Below are 14939 nucleotides of genomic sequence, written 5' to 3'. Positions count from 1 at the left end.
GTTACGGTAATAAATACTTTCAAATGATAAAATACCGTCAAAAAACAGCAAGTTTTTTTGGACCTTAATTAAGTCACTTTTACAACGACCACTTTTATTATTGTTTATTATTATTATGAATTGTTTTTGTAAATAATAAACAATAATAAACAATAATGTAAGTAATAAATGCTTTTTGTATTTTATTAATAATAATTAATTGAATTTGTTTAATCAATTATATCTAATAAATTAATTTCATTGTTGATTCGCAGTTCACTTATACGAGGAGAGAAAAAAAACATCAAAATAATTATGAAAAAATTGCAAAAATTGTTGCAAATGTTGACAAAGTCAAGGTAAATTATTATAAATAATTAAAAATTTATATTTTAATTCTAAAAAAAATTCTAAAAACAATTAAAGATTATTATTTTGATTTTTCTGTTTATAGATTTTTGTACTCAGCAGCACTCTGTCTGACATGATCCAATAAATTCAATGAGAATGATTGAATGATTTAATTTACAGATTAATTGTTAGAATGTTAGCTAGTTTTTCTAATTCAAAGCCAGGCTATTGATAATAACCAGCTTATAATTATCATTGACATCATGTTGATCATCTTGATCAACAATTAAATATCTACATCCTAAAATGAAAACATTAACAAAATAAAAGGTAACATCAGCTAGTCCAAGCACATCATCACATTATATCATGCATGCATAATTTCTTCTTCACCAGATGGCTATTATTCAACTCTCTCTCTTTCTCTCTTTCTAATAATGCAAATATTTTTATTCACTAACTTGAAAAACAAAAAAGACTAAAATTATTTTTCTTGATATTTTTTTTTTATCAACATGATTTACTGTGCTTTATTTTTATTCATTCATCCTGAAAATTATTGTTACATTTTTATACATCTCATTTCTATTCATAATACAAAATTTTCATACTTAATCAACTAAATGTCTATTATTCTCTTTACTATTTTTTATTAAATTTTATTTATATCTTTTTTTATATACACGCCCCACATGTGGGCACATTCCCACACATAATCATGCTCCAACATAAAATACTATGCTCATACAAGAGTTGTTAAACTAACTATTCAAATTCCAATCAAGGCTCGTCATGGCTTCTTTGATACTTGTAAAATCATTGTAAAAGTAACTTGTACAAGGCTATTGCGTGATATTCAACCAAAGGCGTTGAAAAAAAAAATCTTCAACAAGGCCAATCATTGGCTAAATGTTGTTTTCAACTTGTCATAACACCAGCTAATATTAAACTTAAAATTTAAATTACCTAATATTTGTTTTAAAAAAAAAAAAAAATTGATTATTCATCATTGATTTATCACAATGATAATATATCAATTAATCAAGTAAATATTTATGTCATCAATGAGCAATAAATACTCCTAAATTTCATCAAAAAAACATGACGTAGCATCATGTTAAATTAGCCTTATTATAAATCTTGTTGATCTAATTAAATATTTCATAAATTGACATGAAATATATCATGAAAATAACTAGTTATTCCAGTTAAATTATTTTGTTTTTATGATAAGCAGTTTTATCGTGATTAAATTGTCGATAGGGTCAAGGTCAAGACCAACACATTCCATTGGGTTGAAAGGTTCATTGTCCTCACTATAATTTTTATTAATCAAAAAATGAGTAATTTTTTTTGTTTTTTTTTTATTTCATTTTGTAAAATAATTAATTTGTCTGATGGAAATTAATTTCACAAAATTAAGGTGTGAACTTGTGTTTAATTTATTAACTGTTTTTTTTTTTTTTTTTCGATGAATGAATGTCTATTTGATTTAATCTTTGCAAAATTTTACCGTTAAAAATACTTGGTATGTCTGGAGTTCTCAAGTGTCATTCAATTTACTAAACATTGGTATTTTTATTGCAACTGGCTGTGAGGGCATTGATGTCTGTTGAGATAATATCTAATACCGTGCCAAGTGTCAGCTTGTCAGCTTGTCATTATGTATTTTTTATCGAAAAGAAAATAAACAAGAGACTCACAGGCACTCGCAGGTGTACTGTTAATCTTTACAGCTAATTTTTCTAAATTTAACTTGAGTATTTTATTCGTTAAAAATATTTAGTTTGTATTTTTATCAGCTATTGTTATTTAACAATTATCCAAGTTAATTTTGTTTTATTATTTTTTATTTTCAAATATTTATAAAATTGTCATGTTGTTGATGTTATTTATTTTTTTTGAGATCAAGTATCAAAAGTATCATATTCATTCGATGAAATTCCTTGTTAAAATCGACAATAAATTTTTATGATATTTAATAATGATGTATCAATTATTGTTGATAAAACAAACTTGATTTTTTATGTTTTTTAATTTGAAATTTATTATAATAATACTGGATAAAATAATTAAACAATTTTATTTTTATTACAGCCGGATCTACATAACACACGTGATGCAAGTCAATGATCGAGATTGATCAAGATTTACCGGATGTAAATTACAGATACATCCAAGTATAAATATATTTTAAAAAATAAATTTATAATCAAGATGAAAGAAAACAATTACAGATGAGATAAATAAAAAATTTCCCAACAAAAAAAGGAAAATAAAAAGTAAAACAATTTTAAAAATATAATAAAATTCTGAATAATATCTAAATTTATAAAATTAAATTTACAAAAAGGGTGTATTATCTCATTCAATAAATCTATTTATTTCTCATCATTTTTTTTTGAATGTATATCAGCAATTTTATGTAGTACATATATTATTTGTGTACTCACGGTCGCGAGAACGACCTTTTCCCCACTTAAATTCAAAACACCGCAATATGGTACAGTGTTAAAATAAAAAAAAAAATATAAAATTTAAAAAAGAGGGAGTGTACTACATATAGTATATGTAGTACCTCCCCTTTTTATTCTCCTTCCTGTCCTTCAACACTGTTCAACACCATCAGAAATGATCAGAAAAAAATAAAAATAAAAAACAAACCAACCAACCATCTATGAATAATTTTAATTTCATAATATTTTTATGGATTATGAAATTCCAAAGAGAATTATTTTACATTATTCATTTAACCCATAGATTATAATTTATTTATTTGCATTCCGTGGTTATCTTAATGTACTCTTTCAGTCTCTTACAACTTGACTTGAAAAAGAGAAAAAAAAATTATTTAAATTTCAATTTATCATTGTAAATTTGTTATTATTTTTTTTTAATAAAAATTTTATATTAAACAGGGGCATTTATTGTATGATGTACATTCCTGATATGGACTTTGCTTGTCGGCCATGTTGGTAAGCTTGGAGCACTTGGAGCAACTTTGGAGTACACCGCGCAACAAAACAGTCTCGACACGACGACCAGTCGCCAGGGTCGTTTGTCGTGTTGGCCAATTGTTTTTTAATATCTCCCATTTGCAAAAAAAAAAAATTAAAATAACAGTGTGTGTGTCATCCCCTGGCAAATATTATTTTTTAATCTAAATAAATTTAGTGTCAAAATAAATATACAATATAAATAAAAATAAACAAACATATCAACACACTTAAAATAAGCGAAATATGCATTAAGGCTTGTCATCAATAAATCGACAGTTGTGTCAGTCGTATATATAAAAAATTTAAAAAAATAAAAACTTCTATCTCTTACCATCTGTATATATATTTTTATATGTATGTTTATATTTAATTGTGATTGTGTATATTGAAGGCTGAATCATAAAAAAAACCATTGAAAAATATTTAAAAAACGTCATAAAAGTGACATAGTTAAGTGGGGAGTATCCCTATTTATCCCAGTGGGATAAATAAGTGACAACATCCGTATTTTTTATTAAATTATAATCATTTTTGACAATGTCAAATTTATTTTTTTTTTAACCTCTTAATTAAATCTAAATAACAACAACAATCAGTGACACTGCTAAAATAACTTTTTTTTTTGTTTTTCTTTAAAAAAAATCTTGTCTCTTCTTCTCTCTCTTCTGTCAAAAAAATAAATAAATAAATACACTTTTTATAATAATTTAAACAGTGAGTTTTTTTTTTTAAATAAAAATACTAAATATTATTTAAATAAAAATTAAGTTGTGTTGTGAATTTATGAGTAATTGCAATTTGATAAAAAAAAAAAAAAAACGTTCGGTGAGTAATATTAATTTTTTTAATTATTCAAATTATTTATTAGTACCTATAATTATTTAAAAAATGTTTGATTAATACAAGTAAATAATATAAATTCACATTGATTTTGCATTTAGTGTATATATTTTTTGCTGGGGAGGTGGGTGAGTGGGTGGGTTTGCGACAATCGGATTGTCAACATGGGAGCACGAGAGGTCGTAGTACATTTGTGTGTATACTATGTGAACTTGTGTGTGCATTATATATCTATATTTTAATGATAATATATATGAAAAATACGAGAGGGATGGTGGTAGTTTATAAGAGTAATATTAAAGGGGTTTTTTCTTCCCTTTTTACTAGCGGCACACCCATCCGCGCGGGGCGTCGCATTTCGAATTTAATGGACGCGTGTGTTTATTCACAATTCTATTTTAAACTACCGTCTTTATAAAAAAAATAATAATTATTAATAATTATTTATAATAGTTATTTATTTGTAATTATTATTAATAGTGTTTTTATCATAATTTTATTAGTATTATTGAAAAACTTTAATTGTATTTTTTTTGTTTTTATTTTTGTTTGATTGAATTATTTTTTTTAATTGAACTTTTTTGTTGATAATTATTTTATTTATTATTTATATTTAAGATAATTTAATTCTGTGTGCTTTGAGTAGTTAAAGGTGCGGAATTTATTGTAGCCTAGATTCCATACGATATGTTATCCTCTCTTGTAACTTTCACACTGCTGCTATTTTCTTTTCTTTATATATTTAACTCTATTACACTTGATGATAATATATTATTTTTATTTATTAATAAAACTAGAATATTATATTTTTATTATTATTATTCATTTTTTTTTTATATCAAAATAACAGCAGATAGAGATAATGTACCGGAAAAATTACGATATTTTATCTATAAAAGTTATTTATAAAAATGAAGAAAAAAATAATAATAATTTTATATATGAAAGAAATTGTTTATTAAATAGTTTGAAATATTATTTAAATTTATATTTTTTAATTTTAATTGTAAAAAATACTTTGTAGTTTTATAGACAATATTTATTTTATAATAAATAATATTTTTTTATTTTTCTTTTTTTAGTTTCGTAACTTGTACTTAATTTATATTTATTATTAAGAAAAAAAAATATATATATTTTTAAAATCGCATGTTGAAATTAATACGTAAAATACGTGAAACACGATTTCACTATTTCCGCAATGAATCCGCGAGAATTTCACGTCATTTACAATAGTCACAATTAGTACTGACAATTTTCAATAATTACCTATTATTATGCCTTTTTTTCAAAACTCAAAATAATTATTTAAAAAATATTTATAATTACTATAAATATTACTATCACTTGTTCAAATGTCAAAATTTTTTTATTTTATTTTTATTTTGTATTCTATGTTTCGAAATATTTCTAATGAATATTTTCGATTTTTATTTTTTAAATGTAGACAAACAGTTCGTTAAAAATTAATAAAACAACGGTAAATTTCTTCGTGTTTGCTCAGACAAGTGTTATGTCCTTTTAAAAATATTGTCTTGGTATTATGTCATTAGGTTGTTGAACTATTTTCACGTGTTTATTGTGTACGTGAATTGCGTACTTATAAAATGATTCTTTTTTTTTACATGCAAAATTTGATGTGGGTTTAAATATTTTATTAGTTATTAATTTTACATCGTGTGTATGTAAAGCATGGTTAATTTACTTGAAGAAAAAATATATAAACAGGTGTTTTAATATATTAAAAAAAAAAATATATATCATCAATCATCAGTGAAAATGATTCTGTGTACTGATGCTGATACTAATTTTTAAAACGACCCCAATATTTTAAATTTTTAAATCAGTATTGTCTGCATGAAACTTGATGTGAAAGCAGAAAAAAAACTGTAAAAAATATATTCATTTTTAATGTTTTATTATTTATTTAATTAATAATTAAGGTCAATTATTTTTTCCCTTTAAATGACCCTTTAAAGTACACTTTATAAACCTCAATTATTAGTCGAGTTAATTTTTCAATTATTCTCTTATAGAAATTATAAGTTTGTCATCGAAAATAAAGACCTTGTAATATTATTTTGACGATAAAAAATTATTATAAAATTGAGTACAATTGATTGATAAATAAAAAAAAACACAGCAATTATGATAAATAACATTTTAATATTTAAACCAAGGTACTTTATTTCAACAAACGCCCCTGAATTTACTGGTGAATGTATAGATAATAATTACTGCTTATTTTATTTCTATTTTTTTTTTTTGCAATAATCATTGTTCATAAACTAAAAGGTAAAATGTTTACTTTGTAATATTAAATTTATGACTAAATGAGTAAAAAAAAAAATCTAAAATAAATTCATTTTTATTTGTGTTAATTTATCAAAGTGCTGTTGAAATTTTATTTAAAAAATATTATATTAAATTAGGTAGACAATTTTTAATCTATTTTTTATCAACAACAAGACTTGATAAAATTAAATTAATTATATTCCATTTAAAAAACATGAAAATTAAAATATTTATTAATTTTTTTTTGCAATATATTTATAAGGCTTTTTTAAAATAATTATTTTACACAATTATGTTATTCATTATGCATCATATTCACTATCGTTTTTAGGTAAATGAAAAATATAATCAAAAAGAATAAAAACAATTTCAACATGATGATTATAATAAAGATGATTAAAAAAATGATAAATCATAGATGACTATTGAATGAGTTGGTTGCTCATTTAACATTAATATGAGCCAAATTGTAGCAGTTAATGTGTCTACTGGTGGACAAAATCACCAGGAATGTGTTACAAATATTAAACGACAAATATCATCAACAAACTGCAATGTTCCACTTGTTCATGGTCGAGCAAATGCACCGCTCAATCCAAGAAATAGACTGACAACTCATCAAAGAAATCATAGTTTGGATTTTAGGTACAGCATCACTTTTTTTTTTCTTTTTTTTTTTTTCTTATTTCATTCTTTCAAATCATTCATTGTATATAAATATTTTAGCTAATGTGTTTATTTTTTAAATTTATGTCTTTATTGATGTTATTATTTTGTTTTTTTTGTTAATTTTTAAGGTCAATGGGTATTTTGTTACCACCAGTACCACAAGCAACAGTAACAACACTAACACTACATCATCGTAATCGTAGTCTTGATTCTGCATTACAAAGAATACCAGAAGTTGATGTAACACCAAGTCCAGAATGTGAAACAGTACCAGACATACAAAAACCATCACCACCATCATCAATAAAATTACAATCACGTGAACGTGATGATTTAGCAAGTCTTGGATCAGATGATTCTGGTATATTATGTGGTTCAGATAGTGGATCAAGTGATGTACAAAATATAACAACACCAGAATCATCAAGTATTGATCATTTACACAGTCGTGAAAGTCTTGATTCAACTCTATCACAACAATCTGGTGATATGGATAATGTTGATGTTGTTGATAGTCATGATAATGCAATTACATTAACATCAATTAATAAAACAAATGATAAAGATAATTTATTAATGAAACAAATTGAATGTAATATGTTGACAATGATGACTAGTAGTAAAAATAATAATGATAAATTAAATTCACATGATAATAATCATTATGATAATGTTATTATTGAAGAAGAAAAAAATATAAATATAAATAAAAATTCTGATAATAGAACCAAAGATAATATGAGTGTTAATAGTGTTTATAAAAATACTATGGAAATTGTTGGACAACGTGAATTAGCTGGTGCTGCAATGACACTTTGTTGTGGTGTTACAAAACAACATGATGATGATAATATTAATAATAATAGTAATAATAATAATAATAGAGATAATATAACAAAACTTAAACCAAGTGAAGGATGTTTATTAAGGCTATTTGAGAGTCAAGTATTTGATATGTCAATGGCTATTTCATATTTATTTAATTCAAAAGAACCAGGTGTACAGAGTTATCTTGGTAAGATAATCATTTATTTATTTGTTTATTCATTCCATTAATTAATTTTTTTTTTTTACAGGCAATAAGCTATTTAGTTTTCCAGATAGTGATGTTGATTTTTATTTACCTCAACTTGTTTTAATGTATATACAACTTCATGACGTCACGGAGGTTCTTTATCCGTATCTTGTTTACAGGTAAAATATAATCATGTGATAGATAAAAATAATTATTATTTGTATAAAAATATTGTAATATAATTTGTATATTATTTTTGAATGTGTTGATAGATGCAGAAATGCTGCAGATTTTTCATTAAAATGTGCATGGTTACTTGATGCATACAGCTCTGATGCTCATTTACCATCGAAAAAAAAATCCCACGGGACCAAGCTCAAGAATCTTATTCTTTCTGATGAACTTAGGTATGTGTTTTACAAATTTTTATTCATTACAAGCTGCTCAGTGTTGTGTTATTAATTATTTTTTTTCTATTTTCTAATAGAAGAAATAGACTGAGAGGAATTGATATGGCGAAAAAAAATAAAATTGGATATAATGCACCATTACCACCACCCTTACCACCCACTCAATTAATCACATCACCTAATAAAAAAACTCATCAAAGATCACAGTCTGATGCAACTGGTCTTTTTCAATCATTACGTCGTTCAAATTCTGGTAAATAAAAATTAATATTATTGTTGAAATAATAATTAAATTGAAACAAATTCTATGTTTTTCTATTTCTTATTTATTATCAAAAGGTGTAATAATAAATAAAATAAGTCTTGGAGACTTGAGTTCTGGTAGAGCATTTGACAATGGATGTACTTGTTTTGATTCTTGCCAAGGTGTTGTCAATGATTTACGAGGACAAAAAACTGACTGTTTTTGTGATGTATGTATATATTTTATTTTTTAATTTATCAAATTACTTTTTATACTTGAAAAATACATATAATTTTAATTTATAATTTATATATAGGCACCAAGACTTGCTCCAGAACTTGAATTTATACAGGCATTGATATCAATTGGCAAATTACTTGGTACAATACCAACAAAAGAAAGTAAAACTGTTCAACTTGTTGCTGAATTAAATACACTTAATTTAAATTTACCAGCAAGAGTATGGCTTCCATTGCACACAACAACACCACATCATATTGTACGTGTACCACCACAATATGCAGCTGTTCTCAATAGTAAAGATAAGGCACCTTATATTATGTACGTTGAAGTACTTGAAGTTGAAGATTTATATACATCACCAGTACCAACAAAAATAATGGGTAGTTCATTGAGACATACAAAATCAGAAGAAAATTTAACACTTGAACAACAAGATAAAGATGCTAGCTGTGATGTTTTAAATACAACAAAAGAAAATAATATAAATAAATTATCAATAATAAAACAAGTACAAGTTAAAAATACATTAATACGTAATTATGATAATGGAAATATTGATTTAAATGATTGTTGGAGTCAAGAAGATGATGAAATAACACAACAATATTTAAATTTAAAAAAAAAACCAAATGACAGAGATACATTATCAGAATTAAGTCAAGAATCAAATGATAGCCGTGAGCCAATATTTTTACCTGGTGATATTAAAAGAAGACTAAGTGAAATGGCATCAACACCAAGTACAACATTTAATCATGATCCAGAAGATCCATCAGCAGCTGTACTAAAAGAACCATGGGAATTAAAACAAAAAAGAATACGTTTATCAAGTCCATATGGACATTTATCAACATGGAAATTATTAGCTGTTATTGTTAAATGTGGTGATGATTTACGTCAAGAATTATTAGCATCACAATTATTAACAATATTACATAAAATATGGCGTGATGAAAATGTACCATTATGGGTTAGACCATATAATATATTATGTTTATCTGATGATAGTGGTCTTATTGAGCCAATATTAAATACAGTATCATTACATCAAATTAAAAAACATTGTCAGTTAACATTATTACAATATTTTATTCGTGAATTTGGTGATATTAATACTGATGAATTTAAAAATGCACAAAAAAATTTTATACAAAGTTGTGCTGCATATTGTTTAGTATGTTATTTAATACAAGTTAAAGATCGTCATAATGGTAATATATTATTACACAGTGATGGACATTTAATACATATTGATTTTGGTTTTATATTATCAACATCACCAAGAAATCTTGGCTTTGAAACAAGTCCATTTAAATTAACACCTGAATTTGTTGAAGTTATGGGTGGTAATGGATCAGTTATGTTTCAAGAATTTAAAAATTTAATATTACAAGGACTTGTTGCTGCTAGAAAACACATGGATAAAGTTGTTAATCTTGTAGAAATTATGTTATCAGGTTTGTTTATTTTTTTTTTTTGTATATTAAAAAACAAACAAATAATTACTAATTTAAAAAGAAAAAACAAAATTTATAATGTTGATTTATTGTTTAAATACAGGTGCACAATTGCCATGTTTTCGAAGTGGTGGTGCAGCAACTGTTCAAGGTTTAAAAAATCGTTTTCATCTGACATTAACTGAGGATCAACTACGTCAACATGTTGATGATCTTGTTGAGGGTAGTATACACTCATGGTCAACAAAATTATATGATCGTTATCAGTACTTTGCAAATGGTACATTATAAATAAATAATAAAAAATATCTTTGTGTATCGTTAAACAAAAACAAATATTTAAAATATCATTATTTTGATCTTGAAATTTTATTATTTCTTGGTTAACACATTTACTGTAAATTCAATCATCTCTCATTTTGTATATTCCAATTCTTCCAGAAGAAAAATTTGAAAAACAAATAACAATCATTCTTTTGGTATTAAATCTACATAAAAAACAAAAACAAATATTTGACATAAACATTTATTAAAATAAAAAAGCACAAATAATATATAACGTTTTTTTTTTTTTCGATAACAATTAACGACAAGAGTTGTGTGTACTAAAAAAAATTAATTAGAAAAAATTTAAATAATTCAATCTCTTTGTAAAATTATATTCATTTTGCTTAATAACCGTGTATTATAATACGCTTATGAAAAAATTTAATTTATAAAAATACATATTGAAATTGTTCAAAGGCAATATATTTAAAAATTTATAAACAAAAAAAATTTATTATCTTTTTTCGTTTTTTTAAAAAAACAACTACATTGTGTACATATATTTTTATCTTGATGATTTATTTAATATCTTTAATTATACATAGATTATAATATTTAAAAAATAAAAATCTTTAAAGTCCGATTGTTAAACCAAGCGCGAGGAACAAATTTATTATTTGCAAGTTGACTGATATAATCAGCAGTTTTAAAATATATTTATTTTTTTTGTTTCTCATGACTGGTAAATATTTGAATAATATATTCGACTGGTAGTATTGTCGAAGGTGCCTTATTTGTAGGAAAAAACAAAAATAATAATAACAATGATTTAAATAGAAAGAAAAATTTAAAATGAATATAAAAAAATAATGTTAATGTTGAATGTAGTAAAAAAATAATAAATTTTTTTTTGTTGTTATAAATGACGTGCATGTTACAACGTAAAAGCAAAAAGTGTGTTGTATATATAATTAAATATTTAAAAATAAAATTTTCTATTAATTTTTTTTTTCTTTTCTTCGATGGAAAAAAAAAATGATAATTTTTAAATATTGTATAATTGATTGGGTGTGTGGAGAGAACCCAAGTAATTATACGTCAAATAATTAGAAAGAAAAAAAAAGAAAATACTCAAAGAATAAACGAAAAGCAAAAAAAAAAAAAATAAAAGTTTAAAAATTATATTATAAATATTTCCTACTTTATATAATTATATTAGAATTAATAATTACAATCTATAAGTAATTAACCATAGTTCCAGTGAAATATAAAAAAAATTACAATTGAAAGTTTTTACATGATCTTATGACATAGTTTAATCGTTATAAAAATTAACAAATAAAAATTAATATCTTAGCTAAAACAACAACAAAAACAAAATAAAAAAAAAAAACACAATTTTATTATTAAATGTTTATTTAAGTAATTTAAATTATCATGAAATACTATGTGTACATAAATCAAAATGAAAATAAAAAACCGAAAAAAAATAAAATCAATAAAAACACGAATATAAATCCAACAAAACATTTAAAAAAAAAAACAAATTATAAAATAAAAAGAAATATCATTATTATTATTTAAGAATATATTTGATTTTAAAATTATTTAAAATTATTAATGTCAAAACTTTAATATTTAATTTAAAAAAAAAATGTATTTATTGTTATTATTTTATTATATTGATTATAAACAACAATTTTACTATAATTTTAATATGAATATTATTTTATCTTCTTTCCGAATTTTATGTTTTTTTTTCTCATTTGTATTTGTGATTTTACGGAGCTGGACTTGATCATTAAAAAAGACGGAGAAAGAACGGAGAATGAACGGAGTAATTTCCTGGACGAAAAAAAAAAAAGCAGAGAAAGTTGGAGAGGAATATTTCTACCAGGATTTAAATCGAAAATATATTATTAAAATTATATTTAAATGATATTTAATCAATCAGAGAGTATCAGTTGTTATTTATTCATTAAAGAGACATTTAAAAAGTGAAAAAAGGCATCGTAATTTATATTGTTTAGCCTCCAGCAACAATCATCTTGCACAGTGTTGCATTATTTTTTTTTTCTTTTGATTGTAGTTCACCTGTGTTTCGACTTCAACTTTTTAAGTTGAATGATGATATGAGCTTCATTTTTAGAAGCATCTGAAAGACAATGCCAACACGGTTTAAATTTTATTTTTAATATGTGTCCAATCTTGATGATGATGGTGAAGGAATCTTGATAAATCAATGTGACTCAGCCAATTAAGTTGGCTATTTTCTAATCACTAATATCATTTAAAATAAAAAAATAATGAAAATATTAATTTTTAATTATTATTTTTTAATAATCAAATATGTTTTTCATATAATTTTAATAAAAGTATTTATTAATAATACAAAATAATTACACTGAATCTTTTTTACTTAATTAATAAATAAACCTCATTTTTTTTTTCTAGCAGCTTGTTCTGCTTTTTCCTTGTCATAGCCAATTGTATGATCAAATAAATCTGGATTAACAAAAACACCATTTCCATCTAACAAATGATAAAGACGTGTACTTTTAATATTTAATGGCATATAATTTTTAACTTCTGATCTGCTACGTCTAATAACAATCTGTAAATAAATAACATTAATTAAAATAATTAATTTTTTATTATTATAAAGAAAAGGTTTTTTTTTATGAAAACTTACATCATCAACAGGAACAACTTTTGATGTAGCACCTTTCCACATATGATACGTAATGAGTGTTATATTTTTTCCTCCTCTGTTAAGAATAATTGTCTTGACTGATCGGTGTACGTAAAATCTTATCAAGATCATTGCAATGATACCTTAAAAATAAATTTTTTAAAAAATCTATATTCATTTATTCATGTAATGATGATGATTACCCTAAATCTATTATTTATAATTACCAGTTATAAGTGGAATAGCAACAACTGATATTCCAAAATATGCATGACTCAAATAATCTAAATAAGTTTCATCAATATTTTTTGTTGGTATTAAATGTAAAACACTAAAACTAAAACCAGTTAAAACAACTAATTGAAATATTCCAAATATTGTAATATTTTTCATGTATTTAGTGCCATCATGTTTCCAAAGTATCACATTGTTTATAATATTTGTATTGACATCAAGATGTGAGTGATGAACATTTCTCAACTGTTGTGTCAATAATATTGAATTTTTTTTAAAGTTTTCATTCAACTTTTGAGAAATATTGTTTAATCTGTTGATGATAAATTTATAAAAATTAAATTCAGTTTTTTTTTTAAATATAAAAAATATAATTGTTGCAGTACAAAGTGTTTTTATTACCTTGTTATATTTCCTTGAGTAATTCCATAACATCTTGTATTACAATTAACAGGAAATTTTTGTAAAATATTTGTCCTTACAAATGTCAATGTTTTTAACAAATTATGTGACATATTTATAATTTATTTTAAAATTATTCGAAAATAAATAAATTGGTTAATGTAACCATCAATATTTGCAAATATTTATTATTAGTAATTGTCGCAGATTGTCTGTTTTTTGGATATTTACCTTTAGTAAAATGGCGACACTTGTTATCGTTCATGTAAACGCTGCCACGCTAGACCTAGATTATACCTAGGTTTTTCTAGTAGTAAGCGCCAAGCGGTCTTTCAAAAAATCAAGAATTTAAACTTTATACGCGCTCATAACGCTAAGATCACGAAAGAAGAAGAAAGCAGCCAAAACTCCTATTTTATTATAAACCAAAACTCGATTATAATGGATATCACCTTTTAATTTTGTTAAATTTATGAATCGAGCTGAGTATTATAACACCCAAAAATATCGCAAACCAAACTTTGTAAAACGTTCAGCACCGATCTATGTAAAAAAAAAAACAAAGGTATAACTTTTTACCTTTCGATAATAATTACAAAAAAAATAGACGACAACTCAATTTACATTTTTTTTTTTTTTTTTTTTGTTTTATAAAACGTAATTGAAAAATTGCAATTTTTTTTCTACTATGTTTCTTCTAACATAATGTTATTGCTGAAATTTTTCTGTAAACAATCATTGTATGTTTTTTTTAATAATACATTTATTTTTTTCAGGATTAAATTGATAATAAATAATTTGAAAAATGTCAATAATATTTTCGATTCTTCAATTTATTTAAT

The 14939-nt window shown here is 23.7% G+C and overlaps 2 protein-coding genes across 2 annotated transcripts; one reads left to right on the top strand and one right to left on the bottom strand.

The window, feature by feature from the left end:
• The first annotated feature begins 3192 nt into the window (after positions 1-3192).
• On the top strand, positions 3193-12168 carry LOC122853131 (phosphatidylinositol 4-kinase beta). The gene is made up of 9 exons (XM_044153405.1): positions 3193-4154; positions 6796-7109; positions 7262-8148; positions 8210-8327; positions 8421-8555; positions 8636-8811; positions 8898-9031; positions 9119-10502; positions 10606-12168. Exons 2-9 carry the CDS (start codon positions 6922-6924, stop codon positions 10791-10793), a joined length of 3210 nt encoding a protein of 1069 aa, XP_044009340.1. The 5' UTR covers positions 3193-4154; positions 6796-6921; the 3' UTR covers positions 10794-12168.
• A 1011-nt stretch (positions 12169-13179) lies between these two features.
• LOC122853130 (transmembrane protein 223) lies at positions 13180-14249 on the bottom strand. Its single transcript, XM_044153404.1, has 4 exons — positions 14098-14249; positions 13689-14008; positions 13462-13604; positions 13180-13383 (listed from the first exon to the last, which is right to left on the bottom strand). The coding sequence occupies exons 1-4, from the start codon at positions 14208-14210 to the stop codon at positions 13207-13209; spliced, it is 753 nt and encodes a 250-aa protein (XP_044009339.1). The 5' UTR covers positions 14211-14249; the 3' UTR covers positions 13180-13206.
• Between the last annotated feature and the right edge of the window lie 690 nt (positions 14250-14939).

This window comes from Aphidius gifuensis, linkage group LG3, assembly GCF_014905175.1.
Source record: "Aphidius gifuensis isolate YNYX2018 linkage group LG3, ASM1490517v1, whole genome shotgun sequence".
Taxonomy (NCBI): Eukaryota; Metazoa; Arthropoda; class Insecta; order Hymenoptera; family Braconidae; genus Aphidius; species Aphidius gifuensis.
This window is presented reverse-complemented; position numbering and strand designations above follow the sequence as displayed.